This window comes from Seriola dumerili, unplaced genomic scaffold (genome assembly GCF_002260705.1).
Source record: "Seriola dumerili isolate Sdu_G_001 unplaced genomic scaffold, Sdu_1.0 BDQW01000122.1, whole genome shotgun sequence".
NCBI classification, from domain to species: Eukaryota; Metazoa; Chordata; class Actinopteri; order Carangiformes; family Carangidae; genus Seriola; species Seriola dumerili.
Genome location: NW_019174377.1, coordinates 146,513 through 174,080, shown reverse-complemented (window position 1 = coordinate 174,080; position 27,568 = coordinate 146,513). Strand labels below are relative to the sequence as shown.

The following is a 27,568-nucleotide window of genomic DNA, read 5'->3' as shown; positions in this document are numbered from 1 at the left end:
GTCGTGGAGCATTTAGCAGAGCCACATATTACTAATCAAAGTTAGTGGAGATCAAAAAACTACTAAAGGGAGTGAATTCAATTAACCCAATGCCAGGTAGAAACAGGACAATGCTAATGTTGTTCTTTAGCTGCTGGAATTGTAAATAGACAACTGTATGCTAACAGTAATAGCAGGTTTAGGAACCACAGCTACTGGATTAGCAGACAACTGTTAGAGAAAAGTGATGCTCTTGCAGAACTACTGACATGTACACATGATCATAAAGGCTTAAATTAGTCCACAATAGTACAGGTGGCCAAACTCATACACAGGACCATTATCACTGCCACTCTATTATGGGCCTGGCCTGCGCCATCACTACCATCACAGCAGCTGACCTCATCAAAGCTGGACGACCCATGCTGACCTCATCAACACTGCGTGACCCCCTGTGACCTCATCAAAGCTGGACGCCCCACAGAGCCCTGAGGGCTGACGACAGGCCCTAAGAAAACACCCCATCCATTAGGGTGCCAAGAGCACTGTAAATGTGGAGTGTCAGCGCCAGCCATCCTCACTGTCATGCCCAATTCTCCAACCCCCCACCCAAGCGGCTCGCCGGACAATGGAGCCGCTGAACCTCCAACCCTCCCAGCCACAATGTCCGCCCACGTCGGCTGGCAGCAGTGACAGAGGGGGGTGCCGGATGGGGAGGCCTGCTGCAGGATGGGACTCTTATTGAGCGTTTGAGCGATGAGCCAGGTCATCACATCTACCCACCTCATCCATCATGCCCCACAAACGGACACAAATAAAGAGGACACATTCCTGCCTCCGCTCCCACTACCACATTCAAGCCCTCTCCAGCCTTTTCTCTGCTTCCCTCTCTCTCTGTGAGCCAAAGCCTGGAGAAAAAAGAGGACCAGAGTTCAGGCTCTCCCTCACTCCTGGAGGCCATGGGAGCGCCAGAAGAAAGCGCCAGGTGGTTTTCTGACTCATGTCTCTTCATTTAAATCTCTGTTTGGGCCAAAATGATGGGCAGCCAGAAGAACTATATAGAGTGTGGAGGTGTGAGGAAAAAGGGCGAGTAAAATGTTAAAGGAGACACAACGAGAGAACGGAAGACATGTCAATCCACATTGTTGTCCTTTATTTCTTAGTTGTTCCTCCCACAGTATTGAATTGAAATGCATAACAGTTACATTGTAGAAAGCATTAAAACAAAGTACCTCAACTTGCTGATTACTTTTTAAAATCGATTATAAACAAAACAACGACAAAAACAAACAAAAAAATCTGGTCCCTCAAAACGGGAGAATAAATGAAAGTAATCTGTTATTTATCATAAGTTTGGCACAAGGGATTAACATGAACCGAACGTCACACAAGCTTGCAGACAACCGTAGAAAATGTCAGATACAGATCTTACCAGACCAATCATGCGCTTATGAAGAAATTATACCTGGCTTTTTTTTTTTTTTCATTATTCATTCTTTATGTTTTTCATTTTTTACAATTGAATCATTAAATTGTCATAGAAAAAAAAAACCTAAGTAATATCTATTCATCAACCGGTTTCATTAGAAGAATAAGGAGTGAATTGTATGTTTAATACTATCCGGCACTCAAATGTAATCTACAAACCCCTTTGAACTCTGGGATAGCCCGGTGAGGAATCTCCCCATCACCTGGGCTAAGAGCAGTGCTATTCAGTAAACAAACTACAGTTTGCCAAGAAATAAATACAATTCTCAACATACAACAGCAAATAACAACAACAACACCAACAAAAAAACAAAAACAAAAAAACAAAACAAAATCATGATTGTCTAAAAATGAAAGACACACGAGCATGGAGTAGCTAACGACTAGCATTCAGGCTATTTAGTGGTATTGTTGGCTGACTAGGATGGATTCAAGGGTTTTGAAAAAGACATATGCCCTTTACAGAACAACAATTAACTTCAGCACTGGCTACTTATCTCAGTAAAAAAAAAAGTGTTTTCTTCTCTTCCACTAAAAAGACAATCTATTTATATCCTTTCACAGATAGCGCAGGCGGGCAGGATGGAGTGCAGTGGAGAACAGTTGGTAGACACTTGTGTACAGTGCTGTGATTGTGCAGACACACGCAGCTATGAAAACGCAGATGGGAAACTGGCCTGATTTCAGTTTAACAATTACGTTTTGTTATTTCTTCTTCAATACCTTTTGTGATATTAAAGCGCTGTTAGCGCTGTCCTTACATGGAGCGGTTTTCATCTGAACTGAGGTTGCTTCACCCCACCCTTCATTTTTATCATCAAGTACGTGTATTTATGAGAAGCACCTGTGGATCTCTGGGGGTTAAAGGGATTTCTTGTAAAAACATTTTAAAGATATATTTTGTCAGACGAGAGAGTTCTTATGCTGTACGCACAGTGAAGCACACTAGGCTGAAACCGGCTGTCTTAGAGACACAACCAAACTCACCCTCTCAGCGTGAAATGTTCTCCTTGCTTTGTATGTGCTGGGCAGTAAATGCAGTCTAGCAATGATACATCAGCACATCTTCCATGTCCACCAGCTGCCTTTGCTGTGCAAAACATAGAAATTCAGCAGAATAAATACAGCTATTATTATTTTACCATTATTATTTTCACCACATCCTGGTTGGTGTTAATGTAAGAAATCAATTTTAAGGTCTCATGGGGACATTTTTGCTCTCTATCTGTTGGAGATTTTCTTGGGCTGGGGCTGGGCATGGTTCTGCATGGACAGTAACCCTGCTTTGTGTGTAAGGCGCTCCACTCAGCAGTCAGATGGGCTGTGGTTCTGCTCAGCAGTCACTCTGTGGACGATCAGGGGCCCCCGCAAATAGCCCCCTGTAATGGGCTCCCAGTGCCATCGGTCAGGGTTGGGGGTTGAGAAGTGAAAGGGAAAGCGCGGAGGGGTGTCATCATACATGGCTGAGGGACTGGATGGCGCTGGATTCAGCAGCAGCCCGTGCCAGACTGTGCCACATGGTGGCTGGGGTGTGGGTGGCTGGGTGGAGAGAGTCCTTTTCAGCCAGAGACAGCATCATGGCGTACGCCTGAGAGAGAGAGGGCGAGATAGATTACGTTTAACAACCATGCTTCAATACAAGTAGTAATGTATATTGTATAGGCAAACATGCATATGGACTGTCAATGTTTCTGTTACCTGAGACTTAGATTTCCTAAAGAGTGGCTGTTTGACTGCCTCGGTCAGGGAGGGGGAGCCAAATGATCCATCGTCCTCATCTCCATCTCCTTCGCTCAGTTCACTTTCCTCCAGCTTGCGCATGTCTGAAAAGTGACGAATATGATCCAGGGCTGAGTAGCCGCTCTGCTCCTCCTCATCCTTATACCTGGAGGTCAAGCAGAAAATTTCAAATAAGACATTTTCAACATACTTTGGACAGGACATCATCATTTACACAATATAAAATGGTGTTTTACTTGTGTGCCTCTGTGTTGAACTTACCCCCTAGGAGAGGTTTTGCAGTTGAGGTTCAAGTCATTTGGCCCAGTGAAGTCCATTTCGTCTTGTATGATGTCATCACTAAGGTTGCTTGGGAGCACCTCGCCTTCCGGTTTCCCAGGGGTGTTGCTAGGCTCCTCCCCTTCTTCTTCATCAGCACCAAGCTCCTCCGCCTCCTCGTCTTCCAGGTCACGTGACACATGGCTGGCCATCAGAGGCTTCTCTTCTTCAAATGGCCCGCCATTTAACCTGCAGACCACGAACATTGATAAGATCAATGCAGCCTGATGAAGTAGTAGACATTTTTAGGAAGAATAAATGACAGTGACATCCACCTTATTAACTGTGCATTATAGATATACACCGATTTATGTTTAAGAAAAAAGAGAGCAATGAACAAAACTGAAAATTGAAATCTATTTTTAACTACTTTAAATTAGTAACATCGGGAAAGAGGCACTGGAGTGAAAACTATACAGTGGGTTAGTAAATTTACTGGGTACTGGCTTTTGTCTTTAGTGTTTTGTTTCCTAAAAGTGCATTCTTTCTGAATATATACAAAAACAATGGAGCGCATGGAATAAACAGCCGAGAGGTGGATCTGAAGCAGGACATGGCAGCTGGGATAGAGCAGAGCCGGAATCCCGTTTGTCATCGAGGCTCTGGGGCCCCTTTGGGCACAGCAGCACTGGGTTGATCGTTGCAGTACTTAACTGGAGTGCTCTGCCTCTCTCCTTGTTTATTTTCTCTGCTATCTCGTATTCATCTAATAGGCAAAATATTTAGCTGACAGCCCCATTTGGTGAGAGAGTTATGAGAGCATTGCCAACCGGCCCATTCCTCTATCCCTGTGGAGGGAGACAGGGCCAGCTATCCAAACTGCCTGAGTCTTAATCTGTCCCTCTGTCTCAGCGCCACAGGAAACCACCATTTGGTAAATCATCTGGAACCACATTAAGACTGATTCACTAATTACACTCTGGGACGTCTTTCGTCAGCTCCCAAAAATGCTATTTCTCACACAAAGGATTCAGAGATGAGGACTGAGAACTGGACATGGAGAAGTAGACAGATAGGAAACAAAACACATCAAGCACATCAGCACATAATTACAGGACGCTTATAAACAGGATACCTGCACTGGATTTTAAAGGGATGCATTTGAGCGTGCAGTGACTCCAGAGGAGGGAATTATCGCAGATTATATTTTAGCGCATACAGGATCTTTATCAGCAGCTGATAATATTGTGCTTTCGACAGAGCTCCCGCTGGGACAGAGAGTTTGACAAGGTGGTGTTTGTGCTGTGTTGAGCTTGCAGGGCTGAGAAGAGGGACTAGCTCCGCGAGAGCGAGCGAGAGCTCTGTGATTAAGAAAACAGATTCGCTAATTACGCTTTCAAACGTGGTAATTTGCTGAGGATAAAGTATCTATCAGAAGTAGTCAGGAGAGAAGCACTTTGAAAGGAAACACGGGCCGACCCTTTGACCCCACCCCCTCTACCCTCTTCCTGTAGGCAGACATGTTGGTTCCAGATGTGCTGCACTCCCCCCTCCTGCCTCTCTCCACATCCCTCTGACGCTCTACCGCCCGGTCCTGCTCTCACAGGCCTTCTGCACAATCATACACCAGTCTGTGAGATCTCTATCTGGCCTTACAATCTGCCCTGTGATCACACCAACGTGAGGCACGTGAAAACAAACTCAGGGACCTGAGCAGACCTCTCAGCTGCTATCCGACCTGATCGCAGCTCCAAGAATTTATTTGCATAATGCTCAGGCAAAGTTGCATGCACGCAGATATCTGTTCGTACGTGTGGCCAAAAGGCAACTGATATAAAGAGCTCCTGCACATTTCCACAACCAGTGATTATCTTAAATGTCATCACAGATGATTGCTCTCTACTCCAGACCCCTGAACATGATGTGATTATTAACGAGGGCTGGCTGGGTGGTATGAAAATGCAAGTCCAAAATGGGCTGAAAGCAGCTTATTCTGGCCTTTTTAAGTCCAACAATGGTGAAGCCACAATTACTGCAAAAGTTCAGCATGCAGTAATGTAGGTCTGTCTAATAGATTCAGATAAATAAAAGTTACATGCTGTGGAAGTGTATTGGTGAGTAGTAATTTATTAGTAATCATACTGGAAGTTCTCGTTAATATTTGTTTGTAATCATCATATTTTTTTTTTCTCTGTAGATGTAGATTTGTTCAGGAAAAAAAAAAGCCCTCAGAAATGAACACATGAATCTGTGCTCACCCTTCCTCAGACGGGTCTGGGGATGTCTGGTTCTGGCCGGTGTTGCCGATGAAATTTCTTATTTCATTAAAATAAGAGTCTTCTTTGTCGTCCAATATGGCACTGCTACTGTCCAGTTCAGACTGAGGAGACGACATTGCAGTGCCTGCAGAGAGAAAAAATATTCCAGTTTCATTTCTAAAGGTACGTTTGATATTTCAAAACACTTCTAACTCTTTTTTTATTGTCTAAAATGAAAATAAAAAATTATGCCATGACCCTTGTTTGTCTGCTCCTGTTAAATGTTCCACAAGTATCTTCAAACAGAAACACATTCTCTTCATTGTCTGTATCTGCTGGTTACAATGTGTTATTGAAGTCAGTGAAATATTCAAATCCAATTTTTCCCCACTGATGTAATGGTGGACCCATTACATCACAGGGAAAAATTGGATTGTGCACCATGTTATACACATTTCCACTGAATTCTCCATGAATTATTTGGTATCTTTGGAGACCTTAAGATCTTGACTACAATTTAAAATAAAGTTATGCTGCATTTGACAATGTTTGGCCACACAAAATGCATTTGTAATGATGGAGCTGCCAAAGTGTCTGTGAGGTTTAAGAGGCTGTGGTTTTATTATTTTAACTGTGGGGGGAAAAAAAAGCCTTTGCTGCTTAACATTTTCAATCTGTTGTCTTTATCACAAAATACCGTGTGTGCACTGTCATCCACAGAGACTCAGTTCACACTCTGAATGTGCTGAAGGCTACGCTGTTTGTTGCTGTCGGCTGCTGGCCAGGTGTCACTGCTCGTTCTGCTGATTCAGAGTCAGGCTGATGCAACCTATCAAACCCATAAGCTGTGCTGCTGATGAAAGCAGCTCATTCAAAAAATATTTGCGCTGTTGCAGAGGTAGATGACAGATTTATATTATTTCATTTTTCAGCCTCTAAAATAGTTTCCAATCATGAGTAAATTATGATTTTTGTTAATCAGCAGAAGTATTTATAAATCTCACAAATCAGCAAACCAGCTCTCATTTTCTCTGATGAAATACAGGGGAAAAAAAGTCGAAACAGGACAGAAAATGTAACATTTCCACAGTCTACAAACCAGAAACGTATATTGACTTTTTGCTTCTTACCTGACAGGTTGCCATTCTCATGCTTCTTGAGGTGACGGTCCAAGTTGGTCTGCTGACCAAAGCAACGGTCACACAAGTGGCACTTGAAGGGCTTCTCCTTGTTGTGGATGTTGCGGATGTGACGTTGCAGGTTGGAGGAGATGCTGAAGGAGCGGTCGCAGTATTTACACCTGCAGGAAAAGTGGAGACATTTCACTCAAACAATTATTAAATGTCAAAAACAGAAAAACACAGATGCTGCTATTCATAAGTACAACTGTACTGCGTAATGAATCAGGAACCCACGGTTTGTTCTGTGGGAACCATAATGAGATACATAATGTAGTACACACACACAGACACACCGACACACACACACACACACACACACATACAGACAGTCCCAGCAGTCCCACAGTCCCAGACATGATGGAGGAGCTTGTTTAAGGTGAAACAGCTCTGCCTCTTATCTCCAGCCAGCGCAATAAAATTGCATTCTTCTCTCACAAAATAAGCACGCAACAGATTTGGTTCTAACCCTGCAAAATTAGAGCCTCTTGCCAAGTTTCTTCATGCAAAATTATACAAGAAGATTACATCTTTTCTTCTGGTGGAATTAGCTCGCTCGATTGGCTGTCCCTCAGGAGCCCCCTGGTTATCTCCACAAAAAATTACAATAAACAGCGGTGATCTTTAATGGCATGCCAGCGTGTGGAGTGCAGGCTATCAGGCTGGGGCAGTAGAGGCCTGCGTCTATCTTTCTCTCTCCCCTGTGGTCAGCAGGCCTCCTCCAAGCTTTGGGCCAACATTCCTCTACCTTAGTAACTACAAAGGCGAGCGGTGCTAGCCAGGGCTCGCTCATTATCCAAATGTAATAAATGTGCAAGATTAATTTTTACACGTGCACTGAACTGCTGCTGCATTGTTACTTCTACCTCAGCAGCACCTGGAAAATTCTGCAGTGTTGATGTGAGAAGAGGGAGTCTTTGTTAACGATTTCCAAAGTCTCCCTAACACAAAACAAAATTGCTATGATTACTATTATTATTACTATGGTTCCTGAAAAAAAAAAAAAAAACCTGATTCTATGATAACCTTTTTAGTTGGCAAGAGAGCTTTACTTGGTGCGGCAAGTAGCCAGTGGGCTTGCAGATGACTACGAGTCTTGGCCTCAAACGCACAAGAGAAATGACCACAGCTGCCGGGCCTGGACATCTGCCCGCGCTCCTCATCTCCCCAATTTTCCTCCGAACTTCCTCCCTTCCCCTCTGCTCTGCTCTTTTAACAGCCCAGCTTCAAACTCCCAACCCCCCCACCCCCGTCCTGTCACCCAGGCGACGGACAACATTTTTCATCAGGCAAATTATTTAGCAGTAGGATAATTATTCCAGGCTTTTACGGCATAAGAAAACATACATAAACTCTGTTCTAACTGTAGAGTTCCCTGGGAAAACATCCATGTGCTGTTTACAAATGAGCTGAGCCTCTCTGTCTTTCTGTCTGCCTGAGAATACACTGTTCGAAAATGTATTTGCTGCTTTCGCTCAGATTTGTCGGGAAAGAAAATCAGGTCTTCACGGGGGAGTTAAAATGCTATTGTGCAAATCGAATTCTTGACTATACAGTAATGTGCCTATAAAGTATTGTATTGTGTGTATTCCTGGGAGTGAGGAGGATAAATGAGGGGATGCTGACAATGGCGAGAGAGGAGGATGATATTCAGCCGACATATGTCTTCTCCCTTGCAACAGCTCAGCAACACAAATCAAGCTCCAAGAAGAGACAGTGTGTGTGAATGTGGCTCTTCAGACTTGTAGAAATAGTCTTACCTATATGGTTGCTCTCCTGTATGAGTCCTGAGGTGGCGGGTCAGGTTGGCAGAGCGCGGGAATATTTTCCCACAATATCTGTAATAGAATAAAAAACACATTTTAAACTATGGTTTACCTATTTACTTTTGTTATCTAAAAAACTGTATTATCTAATTTTCAATAACTCATCCTCAGTAACACATGGCCACATAAAACATAAAATAACCACAAAAACACTTGTAGAAAAGACTAACATTAAAGCATTTAGAAAAAAAAGAAATATATGGCATGTATACATTAAAAGAAATCAAAATAATAATACATGCTAAATCAGCTGCTATAGTTACCTGCATGTGTAGCGCTCCTTGCCTTTGCGCAGCAGCGTCTCTGGAAGTGCAGAGGGTGGGGCTCTGAAATCAAACATGGAGGGGACGGAGCGCAGCAGGTCGCCAGACTCCGGTTTCAAGGAGCCAAACGTCTCCAGCTTCTCTGCCATGTTCTCGATGGCCGACATCTGAGGAGACAGAAGAGACAGAGTGAAGTGGTTAGTGTTGTGCTTAAAAACATACTGAATGCTCATTTAGCATTGCAAAGTCCAACATGCATAGCAAAGAAACTGATGCTGAAATGGAGTTTGATCAGTTCTGACAGCTGCATCACTTATCATGACCATGTCACCTGTGGTAAAAAAAAAAAAAAAAAAAAAAAGGACCAAATTGATCTAAATCAGAAATGAAAGATATTATCTTAAGCTGTGAGAGTTCACTTGTCTTTTCACTTGTTGAAAATAACTCAATGGTTATTTTCACAGCTTCGATACTGTAGGTAGCCACGGAGCTATGCTGCAAGATATCACTGTACATCTGATTTAGTTTCTGATTGCAGTAAAATGCAAAAGGCAAAATGTATAATTTAGGCTGATGTACTGGTAGGGACACATGTTCTAAACAATGAAAGAATTACAGCAACCATACATTTTTACATTTGCTGTGGATGTCTTTACATTAACCACAAATAGATTTGATCCTGATTTACAGTTCAGCCTCTTACTGAAGATATAATTAATACATTCTGCACAGATCTGTTCATATCTGGTTTGATTGACGAGCCTTGTTTACAGGCATCATACCAGGTGAAATGAGGTGAAACGGGTATTGGGTGAATTCTTTTTATGACGTTCATTAATGATTCATGCATAACAAGGTCAAATCCCTGGTATATGTGTATGACAAGTACATGTGATACTGCTTCAGAACTTTACACAGGTGTGAAACTTTTTATGTGTATTTCATTCCAACACTTGCTCTTGTGCAAACACACATATTCATGCATAGTAGATACATAAACACACACAAAGACACACACACGCATATATAGGATTAAGGACTGCAGCCAATCTACTAATGAACATTTGCTTTCATCAGATACTCTCTGAGGAGATATATGTGTGAGTGTGTGTGTGTGTGTGTGTGTGTGTTTGAATGAGAAACTATATGCTGCATGGTGGCCATAGTTGATTAATTACCATCGATGTGTGTGTGTGTATGTGAGAGAGAGAACAATGTATTTGTAATACATGTGTACATGTGAGTGTGTGTGTGCAGAATGTGTGCGCTTACAGACATGGGCATTGTATGTGAGCGTGATTGTACATGCTTAGTGTGTATCTCTGTGGTGTCAGATACATGTCCGTGTGAGTGTGTGTGTGTGTGTGTGTGTGTGTGTGTGTGTGTGTGTTTGTGTGTGGCAGAGGAGTGATTCATGTCCACTGCTGGGCTGTAAACCATTCTGTGCACAATGTGGGTAGACAGCACATTCGTCAATATGAAAGATGTTGACATTACTGATCAAGGGCCAGACACGGGTAATAATGATATCGCTGTGCTGAGGGGGGCGGGATGGGGGAGGAGTGGGGACTGGAGGGGGAGTGAAGGGAGGACTAGAGGGAGGAGGAGAGCGAGGGGCGGGGGTGAGGGGGGTCCCAGTAGGCCGCAGGGCCCTGTCAGCCCATCTCACACATATCACACACACGCACACACATCACACACACACACACACACACACACCACACACACACACACACACATCAACACACACACACACACACACACACACACACACACACACACACACACACACCTTTTTTCCTTCAGTTTTTAAAGGGGCCACACAAATTTGCATTATTTTGCGTGTATTGAATTTTCAGCCTGTTTCTTATTCTTATTTCAATAAGGCAACAAATCAATGGTGATTCGGGTCCTCCACCAGAGCCCTGCTCCGACTCTGACATTCCATCTCCTGCTTTCACCCCCTGTCACTCTCAGGCTTCACGCCAAGATGGAGCAGACTGAGGGGAAAGAAAGAGAGGAAGCGAATCGGGGAGGAAGCATGATGAAGGACTAGATGATAGGGGAGAAGAGTGGGAGGAAAGAAGAAGAAAAAGAAAGAAAGAAAGAAAGAAAGAACGTACGAAAGAAAAAAAAAAGAGTCTGGAGAGAGTGGCTGATGGATGGTGGTGGAACCTGGTGTTGGGAGCGGCTGATTAGGAGTGACGGCCGAGTGTAAAGTTCCTGCCGCAGCCGTCGACGTTCCCACTGAGGGAGGATGTGGAGTGTCAGGTCCGTTTGATTATGAATATGCCAATGCTGCATGCCATGAATCAAAGGCGAGGGAGAGAGACAGAGGGGAGAGAACAGAGCGAGAGAAAGAAGGAGGGGAATGAATTGAAAGATAGGCAAGGGGTTGTGGGGAAGAGGGAGGTGAAATGCTTTCATATTTCTTTTGAATGTGCGCTGTGTATTTCATTGGGCTCTTTTCAGGCACTTGAGTGAATACTCAGTTTGTCTGCCTTGCTCAATGAGAACCTATAACTCTCGGGAACATTAGGGCCCCTAAAGCTGTCAGCAGTATCGAGCCTGTCCGATAAGACACTTTTTAGAGCTGAAAGTACTTCATCTCTGCTCCATCTACTGGGGAATTCTGAGCCCACCTCAACCCACTCATGCTGCTGCACTCTATTAAGAGTTTAATCTCACACTTCTGGTCTGCCTTTGCCTCTGTATCCTTTAAAGTAAAGGCATAGTTCCAAAATATTGGTATTTGTCTGGCTGTATGTAGCAGAATACTACTACTAATACTACTGTGCACTTAACATTGTTACCATGCTTTGGCAAATGCAAGAGTTAATATGTTTTCTTAAAAAGCAAACAACTGAACTTTGTATGTGATATAAAATAAAACTGATATATATATTTTTTATCCAGGTTGGAACCATTTTTGAACCCACTGCTTTGTCCATGTTGGTATAAGAAGATAAAATGTTTTACATTCTATTATTATGTAGCATCACATTTTGTTAAAAGTTAAAATGTTCCAGAAACAATCAACAGTGTTTTGGCAGTTTCTCTAAACCAGTCAAATGCTTTGTTTGCAGTCAAGCAGTAAATGGTTCACATATCAAATCCAATGGATTAGATATATTAATAATGATTTAAACTAGTAACCATAAATCTGCCACAGATTACACTTCAAAAACCTTCAGCCATTGAGCCGTTTTTATGGATGGTGAGTCAGGTTCATTAGGCCACTGTCTGACAATACCATGTGTGTGAAATGTTCGACTTAAAGGACAGGAGGATAAACGGCTCCACATTTTGCTCTAAAGTGATTTTTCAAAGGTTTTATACCACCCCCCCACCCCTTTGTATAAGAGACCCCCCTCCAAAACCCACCCACACACACACACACAAGCACATCCAAACACACACAACTCCCGAAACCCCCTTATCCTTCCCCCCCGGGCAGTGTGTGTGAGTGTCTGTGAACTTGCTTGTTGCTGTAGCGTCGCTCTGGGACCAGCAGTTGATTGGCTATCTTCAGATGTCAGTGATGCTGTGAGGGCCTTAATTAGTGAGATGCATTCTCAATTGTTGATCTTAATCGGGAACCAGATGTTTGGAGGGAGGAACTAACCCCCTGCACCAACCCCCTCCCCGCCAGTGTCCCAAAGAGACTGTTACCCTTGCGCTGATGTAAAGCAGCCCCCCCTATACACCACCCTCCACCCCACCTTCCACTCATCTCCCCCATGCCCATTTGCAAGAGCCGTACTTCATTCTCCAAATAAGCAAACATATATTCAGAGCTGGTGGATGGACAGGGTGTAACTCGGCTGGAAATCCCCGCTTAAACCCTTTTATGTGAATCGGACGGGATATGTCGAGATGTAAGGATGTAAACAAAGCAAAAAGCAAGGCTTAAATACTTTATCACTACAATATACTATATGATGTTCAATGTAAACATTCAGATGATATTTCTTACAAATAACACAGAAACGGACACTAGTCCAGTCAGTGATGGTGATTGGCTGAAGCCATGCGAATGCTGGGTGATGTCAGTCGTAAACTGTTATGCAGCCCATTCATTAATTAGGGGATGGGGTCTGTTTGGTAGAGGTACAGACACATGGCGGTACTGTAGGTTAAAGAGGAACTTACCCAAGTTCTCTGATCTGGCAAACGAAACTGAGGGGCGGAACAGAAGGAAAAGAGAAAGCAGTCAGAACCAGGAAGTGGCGCATGAATCAACAGCTTTTGATTGGTTACATATGGGTACGGACGGGATGATGGGTCTCGCCGTGATTAACTTTGAATGAGCAATGAGCTGCCTATCTGCAGAGTTATGGCGCTGGAATTATAGGAGGCTCTAATAGTTCCCAACACTTCCTGGTGTTCAATAAGCTCATTATAGCAGGCTACAAATACAATTCCAGTATGTAATCTAAGCCAGTATTGCTTAGCAGTAAAATTTCCTGCCAGGAAATAAAAAGCTGAATCACTAAAGGTTGAAAAAAAGTTCCAGTCCCCTCAGCTTTGCAACCTCTTTTTTTGATATATGGCTCAATAGTGAGTCAGGTGACTGAAAACAAACCCCCTCAAAAGTATACAGAAGGGCCCCTTTCCTGGTCTGGCTTAGACCTACCCAGGTCTGGTGTTTCTGGGAATGATTTGTGTGTCCAGACATCATAAAGTCATAAAGATGGTCTAAGCACTCTGTTAGTGTTTCTACTGATAGGACACCTCATTAAGGCGTGTTGGACGGCCATGTGGCTGCTGCAGCCTGGGCCCATGCAGCAGTCTGGACAGGGGACATAAATCAGACAAATGAAACAGCCTGTAAAAACCAGACCTGAAACGGCCAGAAAAGAGGAAAAAAAATCATATGCCTGAGAAAGTGGTGTTTTCACTTTCCGACGGACCATTCTCACCCGCAGGGGAAGATTGAACAAATGAACGTCAATGCAACATGTCATAGACACACATGCACGCATGTACATGAGTCTCACACTGGAAATACTGGCACAGAGAACCCAGGGGCAGAAATCATTGCTTTAAGAGCGTATCGTTTTTTATATTGTAATCAAAGACACGTTATGGGAAGACGTGTCACAGGGTGCCCTTTCTTTCTGCCACATCTGTTTCAGATAGCCAACAATGGTCTTAACAGGCAGTAGCTTGGATAAGGCTGGAGCCATATAGTAATCCTCATTAATCCAGATTGGTCAGCCTCCACAACTCCTCATAGAAGGAATGATAATATATCTTGACTGATTTAATGCTGCTGTTACATCTGTAACTATAGAAAGCTAACAGTGAATTTGTAACAATGATGTTGTCATGGTAAGATGACACGGATCATCAAGTCACAGCCATTGTGAACTCAAATGGGCAGGACTAACCAAGAACTACCCATACAATTAGGACTGTTGCTGTCTAATTAATCAGTCTAGCGTCAATATAGGCATCTTAGATCAACTTTAAAGCTAAATAAACAGAAACCAGAGGATAGGTGAGTGCCAGAGGATAGTGTGCAGTTGCCACTTTATTGCATTTCCTGTAAAGGCCCCAAGTTGTCCCAGTTCCCGCGGATGTCACAATCAGAACCTACCTGTGGATGGAAGAGGAAGCCTGGAGCTGGCCGCATGTACTTGTCTTTCAGAGTCTCAAACGGATCGCTCATTCTCCTCTTCTCAACCCTGCTAATAGTAGATTTCTATCAGCTCTTAACGCATGCACAGCAGAAAATATTGGTACACATATCCAGTATTACAATAAATTACAATCAGCAAACACATGATAGTAAATTACACCAGATGAGTAGTTTGTTGAAATGTTCACACATTATGTAAAACTACAGTAGTGACCTGAATGAAGCTACTGGGAATAACAATACCTGTAGATAGGGTCCATGAAGAAAGGGGTGGGCCTGGCATGCTGTAAGGAGGTGTCTGCCTTTGGGATCTCCACCACTCCCTTCTCCTCTTCATAATTCAGGTTCTTCTTTGTCTCCTCCTCTCTTGGATGGCGTCCACGTCCCCTGGTGCCGAGGCTCAGGTCTAGCGGCTGATCCTGACCAACAGAGTGGGAGGCCTCTGGTTTGGAGGGAGTGAATGGGGCTGACTTTTCCTCCTTTCGCTTGGTAGTGAGGTCAAATGGTGACTCGGCTGAAGATTTTCCCTGGGCCTTCTTACCGTCATCTGCCGGAGACTGTGGCTCGCCCTTCAGGCCTGGAGGTCTAAGGTCCCTGTCTGGGAAAGGGTAAACTGGAGGAGAGAAAGCTGGGAAGAAAGGCAGTGGGAACATGGAGGGATAGGGCAGAGACCCGACCTTCTTGTCCTGTAGGCCAGCCAGCCCTGTGGAGCCAAAGTACTTCTCAGCAATGGAGGCAATGGCCTTAATAGAGTCATTCACAGCCCCTGTTACAGCTGTGTGCTCGTCCAGCGAGGATGGGATGAGGGAAGGGCCTGGAAAGTCTTTAGCAGCACTGCTGCCCGTCAGGCTGGGGCTCTGGGGGCCTCCCTCACTGGCCTTCCTCTTGGGGCCTTTGCCATTTTCTCGAGCAGCCCCCCTCTCCCTCTCACTGTCCATGTCGCTCTCCAGCTCGGAGCCTGATGTGCTCTCCAGATCGCTGCCGCTGGGCGTGCTGACATCATCCAGGTCGCTGCTCTCAGACTGGTCACTCTGCTTGTTTCGCTGCTTTGTGGAAGATGAGGAGCTCTGAGTGTGGAGCTCTGAGCTTGGCATCTGACTGCCAGGTGAACCGCCATCTTTACGGAGAGCTTTGAGGAGCTCTCGGGTCTCCTGAGTGCCAGGGCTCGGAGGCAGCAGGGGACTCTTACTTAGCTCTGCACCAGGCCCGGTAATGGGTGCATGGGACGGTTGTCTGACGGGAGAGGTGGTGGCAGGAATGAGCGGTGGCCGGTGGTAGAGTCCAGAGGGGAAGAGGCCAGGGAAGCTGAAAGGAAATGCTGGGGCAGCAGGGAAGGTAAGCCCGCCATGGTGGCGACTGGCCCCAAAGTAATCAGCCAGTCCAGCACTGCTGTGGCCCATCGCCAGAGCTGATTTGTCCAAGCCAGGGGCCCCAGGGAGTGGCATACCCTGGGCAAACAAGCCCCCTGCTGTGAAATGGTTCTTTCCTTCACAGAAGCGCCGGTGCTTGTTGAGGGAGGACGTGGTGCTGAACATCTGCCCACAGTCCTTGCACTTGATCTGTGTGCGGCAGTCAGCATGCATGCGTTTGTGGCGACACAGGTTAGAAAACTGGGTGTAGGACTTGTGGCATACCTCGCCTGCAGGGACATGGAGACAGATACAGAACGTATCAGTATGCAACACACGCCGACACACACATACACACACACACACACACACAAGCACACAAAATAACACCACATGATATGACATCCCTTGTTAACATGCTTCAGGCTGACTGAAGCTAAGGCAGAGGAAATACAATATGAATGATATGCTTGTGTTCCCATCAATACTTTGACAATAGTTTTCCAGCAAAATAAGGAGGAGAGGTGTGTCCAGATCCTGGTATTGTAAGTGAATCTGTTCTGTTGATGGTGTGAGTCAGTTGCTGCCACTCATCACCTGCACATCAAACTAAATTCCCAGGCATCTCCAGGCCCATTGTCCTCCCAGGGACGCTTCCAGGGAGTCCATAAACAATCACACGCAGACACACACATAGACATGCAGGAACACTCACAAAATATCCACATAACACAGAGAAAATGAATCACACACACACACACGCATGCTGACATACTGATACACACACACACATTCTCAGCCGCATGCAGTACAATGGCTCTATTTTAAGTTTGTGAAGGAAGCGGAGTTGAATGAATCCTATCCTGCAGTCCGGTTCCCAGGGACAGGTCTCACGTCCTCTACTGCCCCTCTTCCCTCTTCCCCCTCAGCCCCCTTCACCTGGTCCCCATAGCTGGGTCCCTGTCATCCTGTGACCTTCCCACAGTCAACCCCTGTATACCCGTCTGTCACTCTGTCTGACCCTGGGAGACACCCAGCCACAAAACAAAACCTCACCATCTGACATTATCTGTCGCCATTATTAATCTGTCAACATTATCTAATACTAAAGGATGACTTGTTCAAATTTACAAAGGGGGGTGGTAGCCAAGTACTTATTGTTTTCCCATGCTCTTTTCTCTTTCTGTTCTAATAAAAGTCAAGAATGCAGTTTATGAAAAAGGGAAGATGCCCCTCTTTGTTGCCCCCCTCCTCCACACTATAGGATATTTTGCATTTCAGCTACACTACAGATGACATTTCAACAAGACATCAACCGACAATTTCAGAAAGCAGTTAGAAGAATCTCCGAATGATTGATTCTGCTCACATTGTTATTAGATCTTCAAAATGAGGATAAGGAAGTGGTTAGGCTCACACTGTGATTACACTTCTGCATACTTTGGATGCCTTCCAACTTTAAGGTGCACAAGAGGCAATTTAAGGAGATGGAGAGGAAGAGCGGGAAAAAAGTATTGTGGAAACAGATTTAAATAAACACCCCAGAGGAAAGACAAATGGGAATGTTCGAGCCAAGAGTGAATGTAATCTTATAAAAAAGTAAATTTTAATGAATAGACCCAGAAAACTGAGTTGAAATAAAGAGTATTTGTGGCTTGGCTTTTGTGGACACAATCTCTGCAGAACGGTAGTTGAAAACATTTTGAAAACATCTGGAAAAAAAAAAAATAGCCTGATTCCTTTGATTTTGCACATGATGTTTCTTCATTGGAAGCTGCGCATCTGTCTTGCAACACAGATGAAGAAATCTGGATACTATGTGTGGATATTTTTTTAACTGATTAAAATGAATCTAACTGGACTTATAGTGAAAAGCTGTATCATCAACACAAAGAATTAACAATTGCTAATAGAATATAAGCTATTATTAAAATCTGTCCACTCAGTGTGTGATGGGGGTGTAGCTGCTTCTATTGCCCTCTTTTTGTGTATGTTTTTACAAGTATAGCCACATGGCCTGAGGAAACTACAAGAAAGAGCTCGACACCATAAATCATGTAGTTGTGACATTTACAGACTAACAACACACACGCATGACACACTGAGTGTGAGACCTGATTCACTACACGCGTGTATTCGTCAGCTCTTAATAAACTGAAACAAAATATTATAAACACATTCCTGAGAGTAGAGCGGTGGCTGAGTAGTGGCTAGCTGAGTGTCTGAATTAATAACCCAGCATGCCTTGGTGCTCTGCTTTCATAGAGAAGCTCTGAGACACATACACACACAACCTTGACACATTGCGTGCACTAACATACAAACAGAATCACATGTGCATAGAGTACAATACTGTCCAAAACACATACATGCCCTTCAAGACCACTTGCATAAACAAATGCTTTGGACACACACATGGTTTCTTGCAGGCAGCCGTCATGTTGTAAGCTGCCTGTCTTTTTTACATAGCGCATTAGTTGTTTTTAAACCTGCATATTTTCTGCTGATTACAGCAAATGGACTCCTATTCAGAGGGAGCACAAGGAAGAGGGCTGTACATGTGGTTGCTATTTGTGAGGAATGGTGGATGTGGCGGAGGGAGAGAAGAGAGAGAGAGAGAGGGGAGTCAGAGGTCTCCAGTGGAGATGCAGTCACTACGACCTATGTATATGCATGTATATGTGTATGTGTGTCTTTGTTTGAGGAGAAGGGGAGTGTGTGTATTCCATGTGAGGGCAGGTTTCCGCGAGCTTGCATGTGTGTGTGCTGGTGTGCCGGGTCAGGGAAAGAAAGTAGGGGCAAAGGGTGAAGGTCATAATGCTTTAGGGGAAGGAGATGAGATCTGTGGTGTGAGGTGGTGAAAGTGTGAAAGGTCAAAATGTGTTTGGGTCTTGCAGGAGTTAGCGTTTACTGAGGCGCAGAGACCAGAAGTGTGTGTGTGTGTGTGTGAAAGAGAAAGAAAACGTCTGTTAGCTGTAGTGTCAACAGTCAGTCAGGCTCGGTCACTGTGAGAGGCAACGGTGAGGTTAGACCAAGTGGGACTGAGTCAAATTACAAGCTCGTTTAAATGCTGCTATCACCATATCAGCACTGTGTGAGAGTGCTGATGCAAATATAACTGGATGACTCTTGTTTTAAAAGAAATGGTGCTGCCACTCTAAACACAGCTACTATGTAATCCCATGTGTAATTCCTGTAGAACATTAGATGACTGACTCCTGAGGGTTAGCTGAGGGAGGATAACAATGTATTTTTGCAAAAACATAACAGTTGTTCTATTAAAGGCAAGTCACAAGCATATTGTTATTATTATTATTATTATTATTGTTATAACGTACTGAGGAGACTTACATAGGTAGGGTCTTAGTGACTTACACATGAAGGGCTTGACACTGCTGTGGATGTGCTTATGCTGCTTGAGGCCCGAAGACGTAGCGAACGTCTTGCCGCAGTCGGAGCAGGCGTGGGCCCGTGCCCCGACGTGCTGTGAGCGGATGTGCCTCTGCAGGTTACTGGGGTCTGTGAACACCTGCTGGGGGAAGGAACCACACAGACACACGGGGGAGTTAGTATCTGCTTCTTCAAACATGGAAAGAATAAACACCTGCAATAAAAAAAAAAAAAAAAGAACAGCTCTAGACGAACATACAGAAAAATAAAAATGCTCATTGATTAAATAGCACCTTCAAAAGTCATCACTTTACCTTTGAGCAGTTTTCACATTCGTAGTGCTTGCCACTGTCATGTGACATCTGATGTCGGATCAGGTTTGATTTCCAGTTGAAGGCCTTGGGGCACTGGTCACACTTATATTCCCTCTCCTCAGAGTGGGAGAGAACATGGGCCTCCAGGCTGCAGGAAACACAGAAAATACAACAACAATGAGGGTTTATCTGTTCATGGAGAAATGTATTTTATATAATGTGGCTGTTGGACAGCACCAGCTCTCTGCATTCATCTATGGAGATGAACGTCAGCAAAAATCTCCCAAATAAAATGATGTGACTGAGTGTGCCAGCTTTTCACCCACCTCTGGACGTCAGGAAAGACCTGGTCACACTCCTTACACTCGTGTAGACCATGGGACATGTGGAGGGGTCGCAAGTCTTGAGGTTCCTGGGCCTTTAGGTCACTGTCCCCACCTAGATACACCAGAAAAAAATGAAGCAAGAAAAGAAGACTGTTTAAATGTACTCTACAAGACCATGCAAAAAAATATCAAACGGTATGGTCGTTAGGTTTACCTTGTATAAGATGTATTTTATATACATGTTCTACCACTACTCTGTTGGTTGAAAAATGCCATCCTCTGTTACTCTCAGCTTGCATAAACTTGACTCTTGCAGTCTCTCTCAGTCTCTCTTTCCACACTGGATTATTGTCATCTCAATTTCAGAAAATAGCCCACCTAATAAAAAAATAAAAGTCAAACCTGGGTTAAGGAAAGAGGAGGGGGGCATCCCACATGGCTGCTTCTGGTGATCCAGCAGCTGGTTGCGGGACTCAAAGTGCTGGTCACAGTCCTCACAGCGGTACTGCCTCTCCTCTGCAGGGTGACAGGGAGAAAAATGAGCATTCTGTGTAATGAAGTGAGGTGTATTTGTGGCTCAGATTTCAACAGTGAATAGAAATATATATTTGTGTGTGTGTGTGTGTGTGTGCGTGTGCGTGTGCGTGTGCGTGTGCGTGTGCGTGCGTGTGGTACGGACCATGAATATCAGGAGCCATGGTGTCACATGAATACTCTTCAGCCTTCATGAAAAGTAGCAGCTCCTCACCGGGGAAAATCTCTCTGGTGACTTTGTAGAAGATCTGCAACACACACACACACACACACACACAGGGTTTAATTGTTTTAGTTTTGCTTTTATATTTAATATTTCAGTTTAATTACAAAAGTCAAACAACAAGTGTGCAGATCAACACATTTTTCTGTGCTGAATTTGCCATTTTTGGTGTCCTGTAAAGATGTTCCAGCTGTTTTTGTTTTGACTGCATTTTTTTCACATTGTCCAGAACTGTATTGCAATGTGGGCTAAGTTACAATTTTCTAAACCAGCAGAGGTCACTTGGGGTAGCTCTTCATACCATATGAATACACACACACATGCAAATCGGCTGCGCAAACATGATTGTTATACTTGCACCACCACCACCGCACAGACAGAGGAGACATACACATGAAAATACACACATTCATTAACTTGTTATTAATCATCATGTAAGACATCCATCTTCATGGAAACAACCATAGTGTAGAATAAATATACTGTCTCATAAATACTGTACACACACATATGCAAACTGGTCTCTCCAGTAATGCTCATAGTGGGGAGGAAGTAGCCAAGAAATGTGTGGGGAGCAAACAGTGATAAACTGCAAAAACAAGCAAGCTGTTAAAAAATGCATTCTGTTAATTGAGTATTTCAGTGATGGATGAAATCAACATTGAGATCAATTAAGAACTAACACCACATCTAGGTGCTCATTTAATACAGCTCAACTCCCCGATACCTACTCGTTTTCAAAACATCAGCATTTTCTACATAAGAAGCCACAGCACAAATTTAATTTAGTTCGCAAGACATACAGATTATGAAAGCATGCCCCGGCTAAACATGTGTGTGTGTTTGGAGGAGGGCAGTCATTTTAAAGAATCAGCTGAAAGACCCTGGGATTGTGGTGCTTCCCATGGACACACAATAGCCTTTCTCTGTGAAACAATCAGACATGGCGTTATTTTTGGCATGCTTTGGAGGTTTAACATATTACCTTCCTCTGCTGCATAGACGTGACAATGATGATGGGGGAATTTATTAGAAATGCAATAGGAAGGCGGAAGGGGGCTTCTGGGAAGGCATGGGTCACAGGTACACCGCTTATGGAGGGAATTCCTGGCTAGCACCACGAGAACACTTGAGCCACTTTGGCTCCACAGAGGCTTATGATAAATATCTTGGTCACAATAAAGATCATGATGTATTCTGTCCACTATTCTATAATTGTTCATGTCATTGTTCTAGCTTCTGGCAAATGATATAATACTAAATATGACACTACTGATTTTTTTTGTGATGCACTGAAGCACAGGAAGTTCATAGATTGAGAGTCACTGGGGTAAAGGGAGCCAGTCTGGCCAAAGCAAAGCTCTAGCATGTAAATAACTGAGCAGTGATTGGTGCATAGTAAATGATGTAGTTTTGTGGCAGCATAAAAGTATGATTTAAATTCAGGCATTAAAACTATTTAAACTGCCAAGAAAGTCAGTGGGATAGTGGGAGGCAGTGTAAGTCCAACTCCCACTAAAGGGCTAAATCAGAGTCATTACAGTTATTCAGACCAGGAGAGACACATTAAACACCAAATTTAATCCAAAAAAACTTTCTTGTTTTCATCTGTACGGACAAGGCTGCCAACTTTTTGCTGTTTCGTTGTCTGGCTGAAGAGAAACGCAGTGCTGGTCAGCAGCAGCAGTGCTGCATCCGCATTGTTTCCAAGAAAGAATAAAGGGAACTGAACTGTGAGGGTCTCAACAGGAGCTTTAATCCCCTGACAGACCCTACTCTAACCTCTGTCTACACCACAGACACACACACACGAGCGAACATTCATGGACCTTCATAAAGCATACATGCACACATACACAAACAGACACACTCTTTCCTGTATCTGTCACCTCTGTAAGGCCACAAAAATATTGTGATTTAGAAACAGTCAGACAGCAGTTCAAACAGACATGTGAGTCTGCAGGGATTCCGCTCTGAGACACTGATACCGAGACTGAGGAGGGAGGCTCTTTGGAAAGCTACTAGGGCGTGGACTGAGGTCTCGGAACATAAAAATTAATGGACGCTGTCAAAACCACTTTGTTCATAAATACAAGAGTACAAGTTCAAGGTAAAATGCAACTATAAGTCTATAATTTTTGTATGTTTTACAAATAATGGGAGATAATTAAGAAACACTTAGTGAGGAAGACTGAAGACTTCGCTGAGATCATCAGCAAGAACCCCTCTGGCTCGGAGTCTGACCTTTGACCTCTCTCTTATAGGGATCAATAAACATTTGTAGCTCTGTTTCTCTGTACTCCCTACACAAGAAGATGTATTTTAGGTTGGTGTAAGTGCATGAGCGGGCACAGGAGGGTGATTACGAATATGAGGGAAATTCCCCCAAATGCTCCACCCCTTCCCCGAGGGTCACCACAGATAAACACACATAAACAAACAGGCAGAGACTCACACTGTGTTTGATCCTAGGGGTCATCCTTAGCTTGTTATGGACATGCTAATACACACACACGCACATATGCTCACACACACACACACACACACACACACACACACACGCACAGTGGCTTAAAATAACAGGTTATTCTGTAGATAAGATAGCCAGGGTGTCTGAGTTCACACTGTAGAAAGCAGCAGCCACAGCATCAAGGCCATTTCTTATTCTTTACGCAAACAGAAACACACAGAAAAACCTTATTTCTCCCTATGTCTGTTCATGTTTTGAGTCGCTACTTATCTCTTTCTCTCTCTCACTTACTTTCAGTGTCAAAGGTTATAACCACGAGAGGATCAGGGGCTATAATCGTACTACTTTGTTACCTTGACACCATTAGTCATTAGCAGGGTAAACACAGTCACATTTTCCTGTGGTCACACCCTGTTGGCCGACTCCTCGCTCACACACAGCTCATTCGACAGGTATGTCATTCACTGACGCTGTCCTGCCACAATGAACTCTCAGTCTGGGTGAAACTTGAAATTTCAAAACCATGGAAAAGAAAGAGGCCTCAGTCCTACAACTAAGGTTTACATCAGATACAACAATACATTTCAAAAAATGATTGAGAAATCCCAATATTATTTATTTCTAACCAAATAAATCACAAAGTATCATAAAATTTAAGAAGAATGCCCACTACCTTGTTTACTTGTGCTTGCTCAGCAGTGGCGTAACAGCAATGGTGCATGTCCACATGTGTTGTAACCTCCCTGTAGCTATCAGGGTCATGCAACATGTACAGTATGTTTGGCAGTCACCATCACTTGGCTTCTGAACAAAAGCGTTTCGTGACTTAGATAGCAATAAAGAGTATGAGCACACAATGTGCAGCTGCTTCCAGCAAATTGGATGAACATGTAAGGAAGCCAACATGGTTCTGTTCATGTTAGATTGAGTCAGCTGTGGGAAAGTGACCTTATGAAGAAGCAGAAACACTCTGGTATCTCATAAAGGAGGTATCATCAATGTCAGGTGTAAACATTGCATCTACAGAATGACTTTTTGGGTGTTTTATTATTCTAAAGTCTCAGTGGGAAGCATGTATTCAGATGTAAAATGGATCAGAAGTGAAAATGTAAAAATGTAGGTGGTTTTCCAGGGTTTTTCTAGTGCAATCTTTAAGTTTTAAAATCTAAACTCTTTTTACCATGAATTCTTGCATGCGTTCCAAAACTGAATAAGCTTCAAACTGGTTTCTCAGTGAGGCACAATCACTTGTGATTATGTATTCACTTCATGATTCTGTATTTACATAGTGAATGACTGTCAGTGTTTTGCTAATATGCCCCTCAGCCACTTCATTCCACTCAATACTGAGTGAGAATCAATAGAGCGAATGAGATTAACGCTCATATCCCTCTGCACTGTCTTATGAAAAGCTCTTCAGGGCCTCGTTGGATGATGTTAATTACACTTTTAATCCATTTTCCTTTCAACTGAATCAGTAGAGTGAGGAGCGCATTGGAAGGTTTTTGAGCACTAATTGCCCTAATTATCTTAACGACAAAACATGCTGATCATTGACGGATCTATGCAAGTAATGCTCAGGCTGCGTTGCTCAGTGCATCTACAAACAAATGAGGCTATCAGTAGAGCTTTAGCACTGTGGCATGGATGGTCAAAGGCTAACATTAAACACCAGCAGCGGGCTGCAGGCCACAGTTAAAAGATTTAACAATTACAAATTAGCTTATCCTGCCTTATCTTTGTCATTATTTATTATCTCTGAATACTTTTGAAGAAATGTATATACGTTTTTTTCATTAAAATAAAATAACCAAACACGTATGATAATCCATTTTCCTCAGAGAACTGCTCTCATTTGTTAAGGACTGAATTCAATCCTGAGTTATAGCATGATGAATTAACTACAGATTTCAGGGTGACTCACAAACTGCGACACCTGCCATCTCCTTCCTCTCCAGTCTTTCCTGTTGCTCTCCTCTCTGCACTGTCAAATATATAAAGCAATAAAACAGAAGGGGCATACAAGTAAAGTCTGTCCTTGTTAAATTCAGTTAAAATACTGAATTTGCAGCTAATACTAGCATTATAGTAGAATCTATAACTTTCAATATTTCTGCAGATGCTCTCACAACATAGATCGTTTCTGCCAGTGTAGTAGATCTGACTACAAAACCTAAACTGAGAGAGAGAAACAGAGAAGAAAAGGAGAAGTGCTATCCCCAACAGTTCCTCCAGTAAGACAAAACAGGCTATTTTTTCTCTCTCTCCTCACTCATTCATTCCTCTCCCTCTCTCTCCCTCACCCTCCTGAGATTGGTCATAAAGTTTTATGATAAACAGAACTGGGTCAGAAATAAGAGGATGGAGGCCAGTTTTACTCTCACACTGGCAGGGCTAAACTGGTGCTTGAAAAGAACCAGGACTAAATAATGACCAACACACCTGGAAATTGCAGTCGTTGTATGACACCGTCTTAAAATAAATCATAGAACAAATGGTCTCTGCTGATGGCATGGTGTGAGAAGATTTAAATTTGGTTCTGAGGCAAGATTTAGCAGGACATGTAATACGTAAGCCCTGGGTTGCTCGGTCAGGCCCTTGTGTGGAAATCTGGTGATGGTACACGTAGTGTGGTGAGAGTGTAATATGTGGTTTCAGGCTGGGTTTAGACTCAGCACTTCTCTGTGGCAGTAAAAACCTGTTGGAATCAGGTACTGTGTGTTTAAACATTTCCAGCTCGGAATGAGGAGCATGGGGAGTCATCTGAACCGCAATGAACAATTCACAGTCCTGCAGCGCGTACACATGCGCGCACACACATACGCACGCGTGCGCGCACACACACACGCACACACACATTAATGTTCACACATACATATATGTAGAAACACAGACAGTTACAGGTGTGTATGCACACTCAAGAGACACAAGGAAACACTTCACACACCAACAACAAGTCAGTGCACATAAACATCTGTGCACACATGCAGACAAAAAGGCCTCATAAGCGCGTGCGCACACACACACACACACACACACACACACACACACACACACACACACACACACACACAACCAAAAACTGACAGCGGGTTTACAAGACCACCCCACTTAGTCTATTCATTTTACACATACAGACAGCCATTGTGAGACGCTACAGCGTGTTTTCAAAAACACCAATGTTGGCCGGAAGGCTTAAAGACGCCACATTGTGCTGTGTTGTGACAGTGTGTAATACTTAACAATCACCTCATCATAGCCATGTCCGTGACCTGTCGGAGCCTTACACAGCCACCCGAGCAGAACCACAGTGTTGACAGCGAGTCACACCTCGAGGAGAGGGCAGCTCAGGAAAGCTCTCTCTGCTTGTTTGTCTCTCGGTCTCTTTTAAAAGAGAGTGCTTAAATACTTCTAGGAAGCTTCTCTTCTTCTTTCCAATTCTCTTTATAAAAGAGCGTGGGCCATCTGCTCTCTTAACTTCTTTTCTCAGAGCACATAAGGGTGAGAAGAACAAAGACGTATGAAGGAAGAGCAGGCGATTTCTTGATTTCCAAATGATCTGTTGGCCAATAAAACCAAAAGCATCTTTTATCTGAATGAAAAGGTCCATATCTAATTACAGTCTATATGGCCACTACTGTATTTAGATTATGTTATTTAATACTCTACTGACGAGAACTTTTTTTGCTGACATTTCAACGGGTGACACTCAGCAAGACCACCGGTGAGAAGTGATGACAAACATGCAGGCTAGATTATGTTTTTCATTTGGGTCAAGCTATGGTATGCTCCACACACGTGTCAAATAAAGTTTAGCCTCTTTGCCCCACTGAATGTTTCTGTGTAGGAGGAGCGCCTGGCTGTGGGATTACTGAGATGAACAGGCCCACATGTGTACAGCACGCACCTCTCTGCACAGCCAGGTGAGCAGCAAAAGGACTGTGACATTCCTGGCATATCTAAGACTTTATATCGCAAGCTTGACTGGGAAGTGTGTGGAACTATCATCTCGGCGGGCCGCCTCTGATCCTGCCCTGTGGTCCTTGCACGGCAGAAGCCAGCGCACAATTACAGAAAGAAAACACACACAGATAGCGAGGAGTCTCTGCGGTGCAGCGTAGGGGAGAGCTGTGTGTGTGTATGAGTGTGTGTGTGAAGTGAAGGCAGGGTGGGCCAGCCGCTCATGGGACTATCTGACTTAGATCACAATAACACCTTTTAACACAACAGCGTGCAGACAGGACAACCATCGGAAAATACAGGGAAGCCTTCTGGCATCAGAGCTGTGTTTTAAAAAAAAGCAGAGCATAGGTTCAAAGATCTGTATG

General features: G+C 43.7%; 1 protein-coding gene across 10 annotated transcripts; it reads right to left on the bottom strand.

The window, feature by feature from the left end:
* Positions 1-1,482: 1,482 nt before the first annotated feature.
* mecom (MDS1 and EVI1 complex locus) lies at positions 1,483-20,790 on the bottom strand. Of its 10 annotated transcripts, none has more exons than XM_022748490.1 (15): positions 20,693-20,790; positions 20,416-20,529; positions 20,014-20,125; positions 19,688-19,835; positions 19,359-19,515; positions 14,878-16,273; positions 14,593-14,680; positions 13,143-13,169; positions 8,991-9,157; positions 8,662-8,739; positions 6,854-7,023; positions 5,724-5,868; positions 3,469-3,714; positions 3,166-3,352; positions 1,483-3,055 (listed from the first exon to the last, which is right to left on the bottom strand). In XM_022748490.1, the coding sequence occupies exons 1-15, from the start codon at positions 20,739-20,741 to the stop codon at positions 2,921-2,923; spliced, it is 3,219 nt and encodes a 1,072-aa protein (XP_022604211.1). In that variant the 5' UTR covers positions 20,742-20,790; the 3' UTR covers positions 1,483-2,920. The 10 variants fall into 10 exon arrangements, with proteins under 10 accessions (XP_022604211.1, XP_022604212.1, XP_022604203.1 ...); XM_022748491.1 differs by having other exon boundaries at positions 19,359-19,512; XM_022748482.1 differs by having other exon boundaries at positions 14,593-14,683; positions 19,335-19,515; positions 20,693-20,765.
* Between the last annotated feature and the right edge of the window lie 6,778 nt (positions 20,791-27,568).

Excerpts from the sequence above, each read along its gene's own strand:
- mecom (XM_022748482.1), bottom strand. The coding sequence starts at position 20,741 with ATGAAGGCTGAAGAGTATTCATGTGACACCATGGCTCCTGATATTCAT. Across the intron at positions 16,274-19,334 it reads GTCACTAAGACCCTACCTAT|GCGAGGTATGCCACAAGTCC; the intron begins GTAAGTCTCCTC and ends ATGTCCCTGCAG. Across the intron at positions 3,715-5,723 it reads CCAGACCCGTCTGAGGAAGG|GTTAAATGGCGGGCCATTTG; the intron begins GTGAGCACAGAT and ends CGTGGTCTGCAG.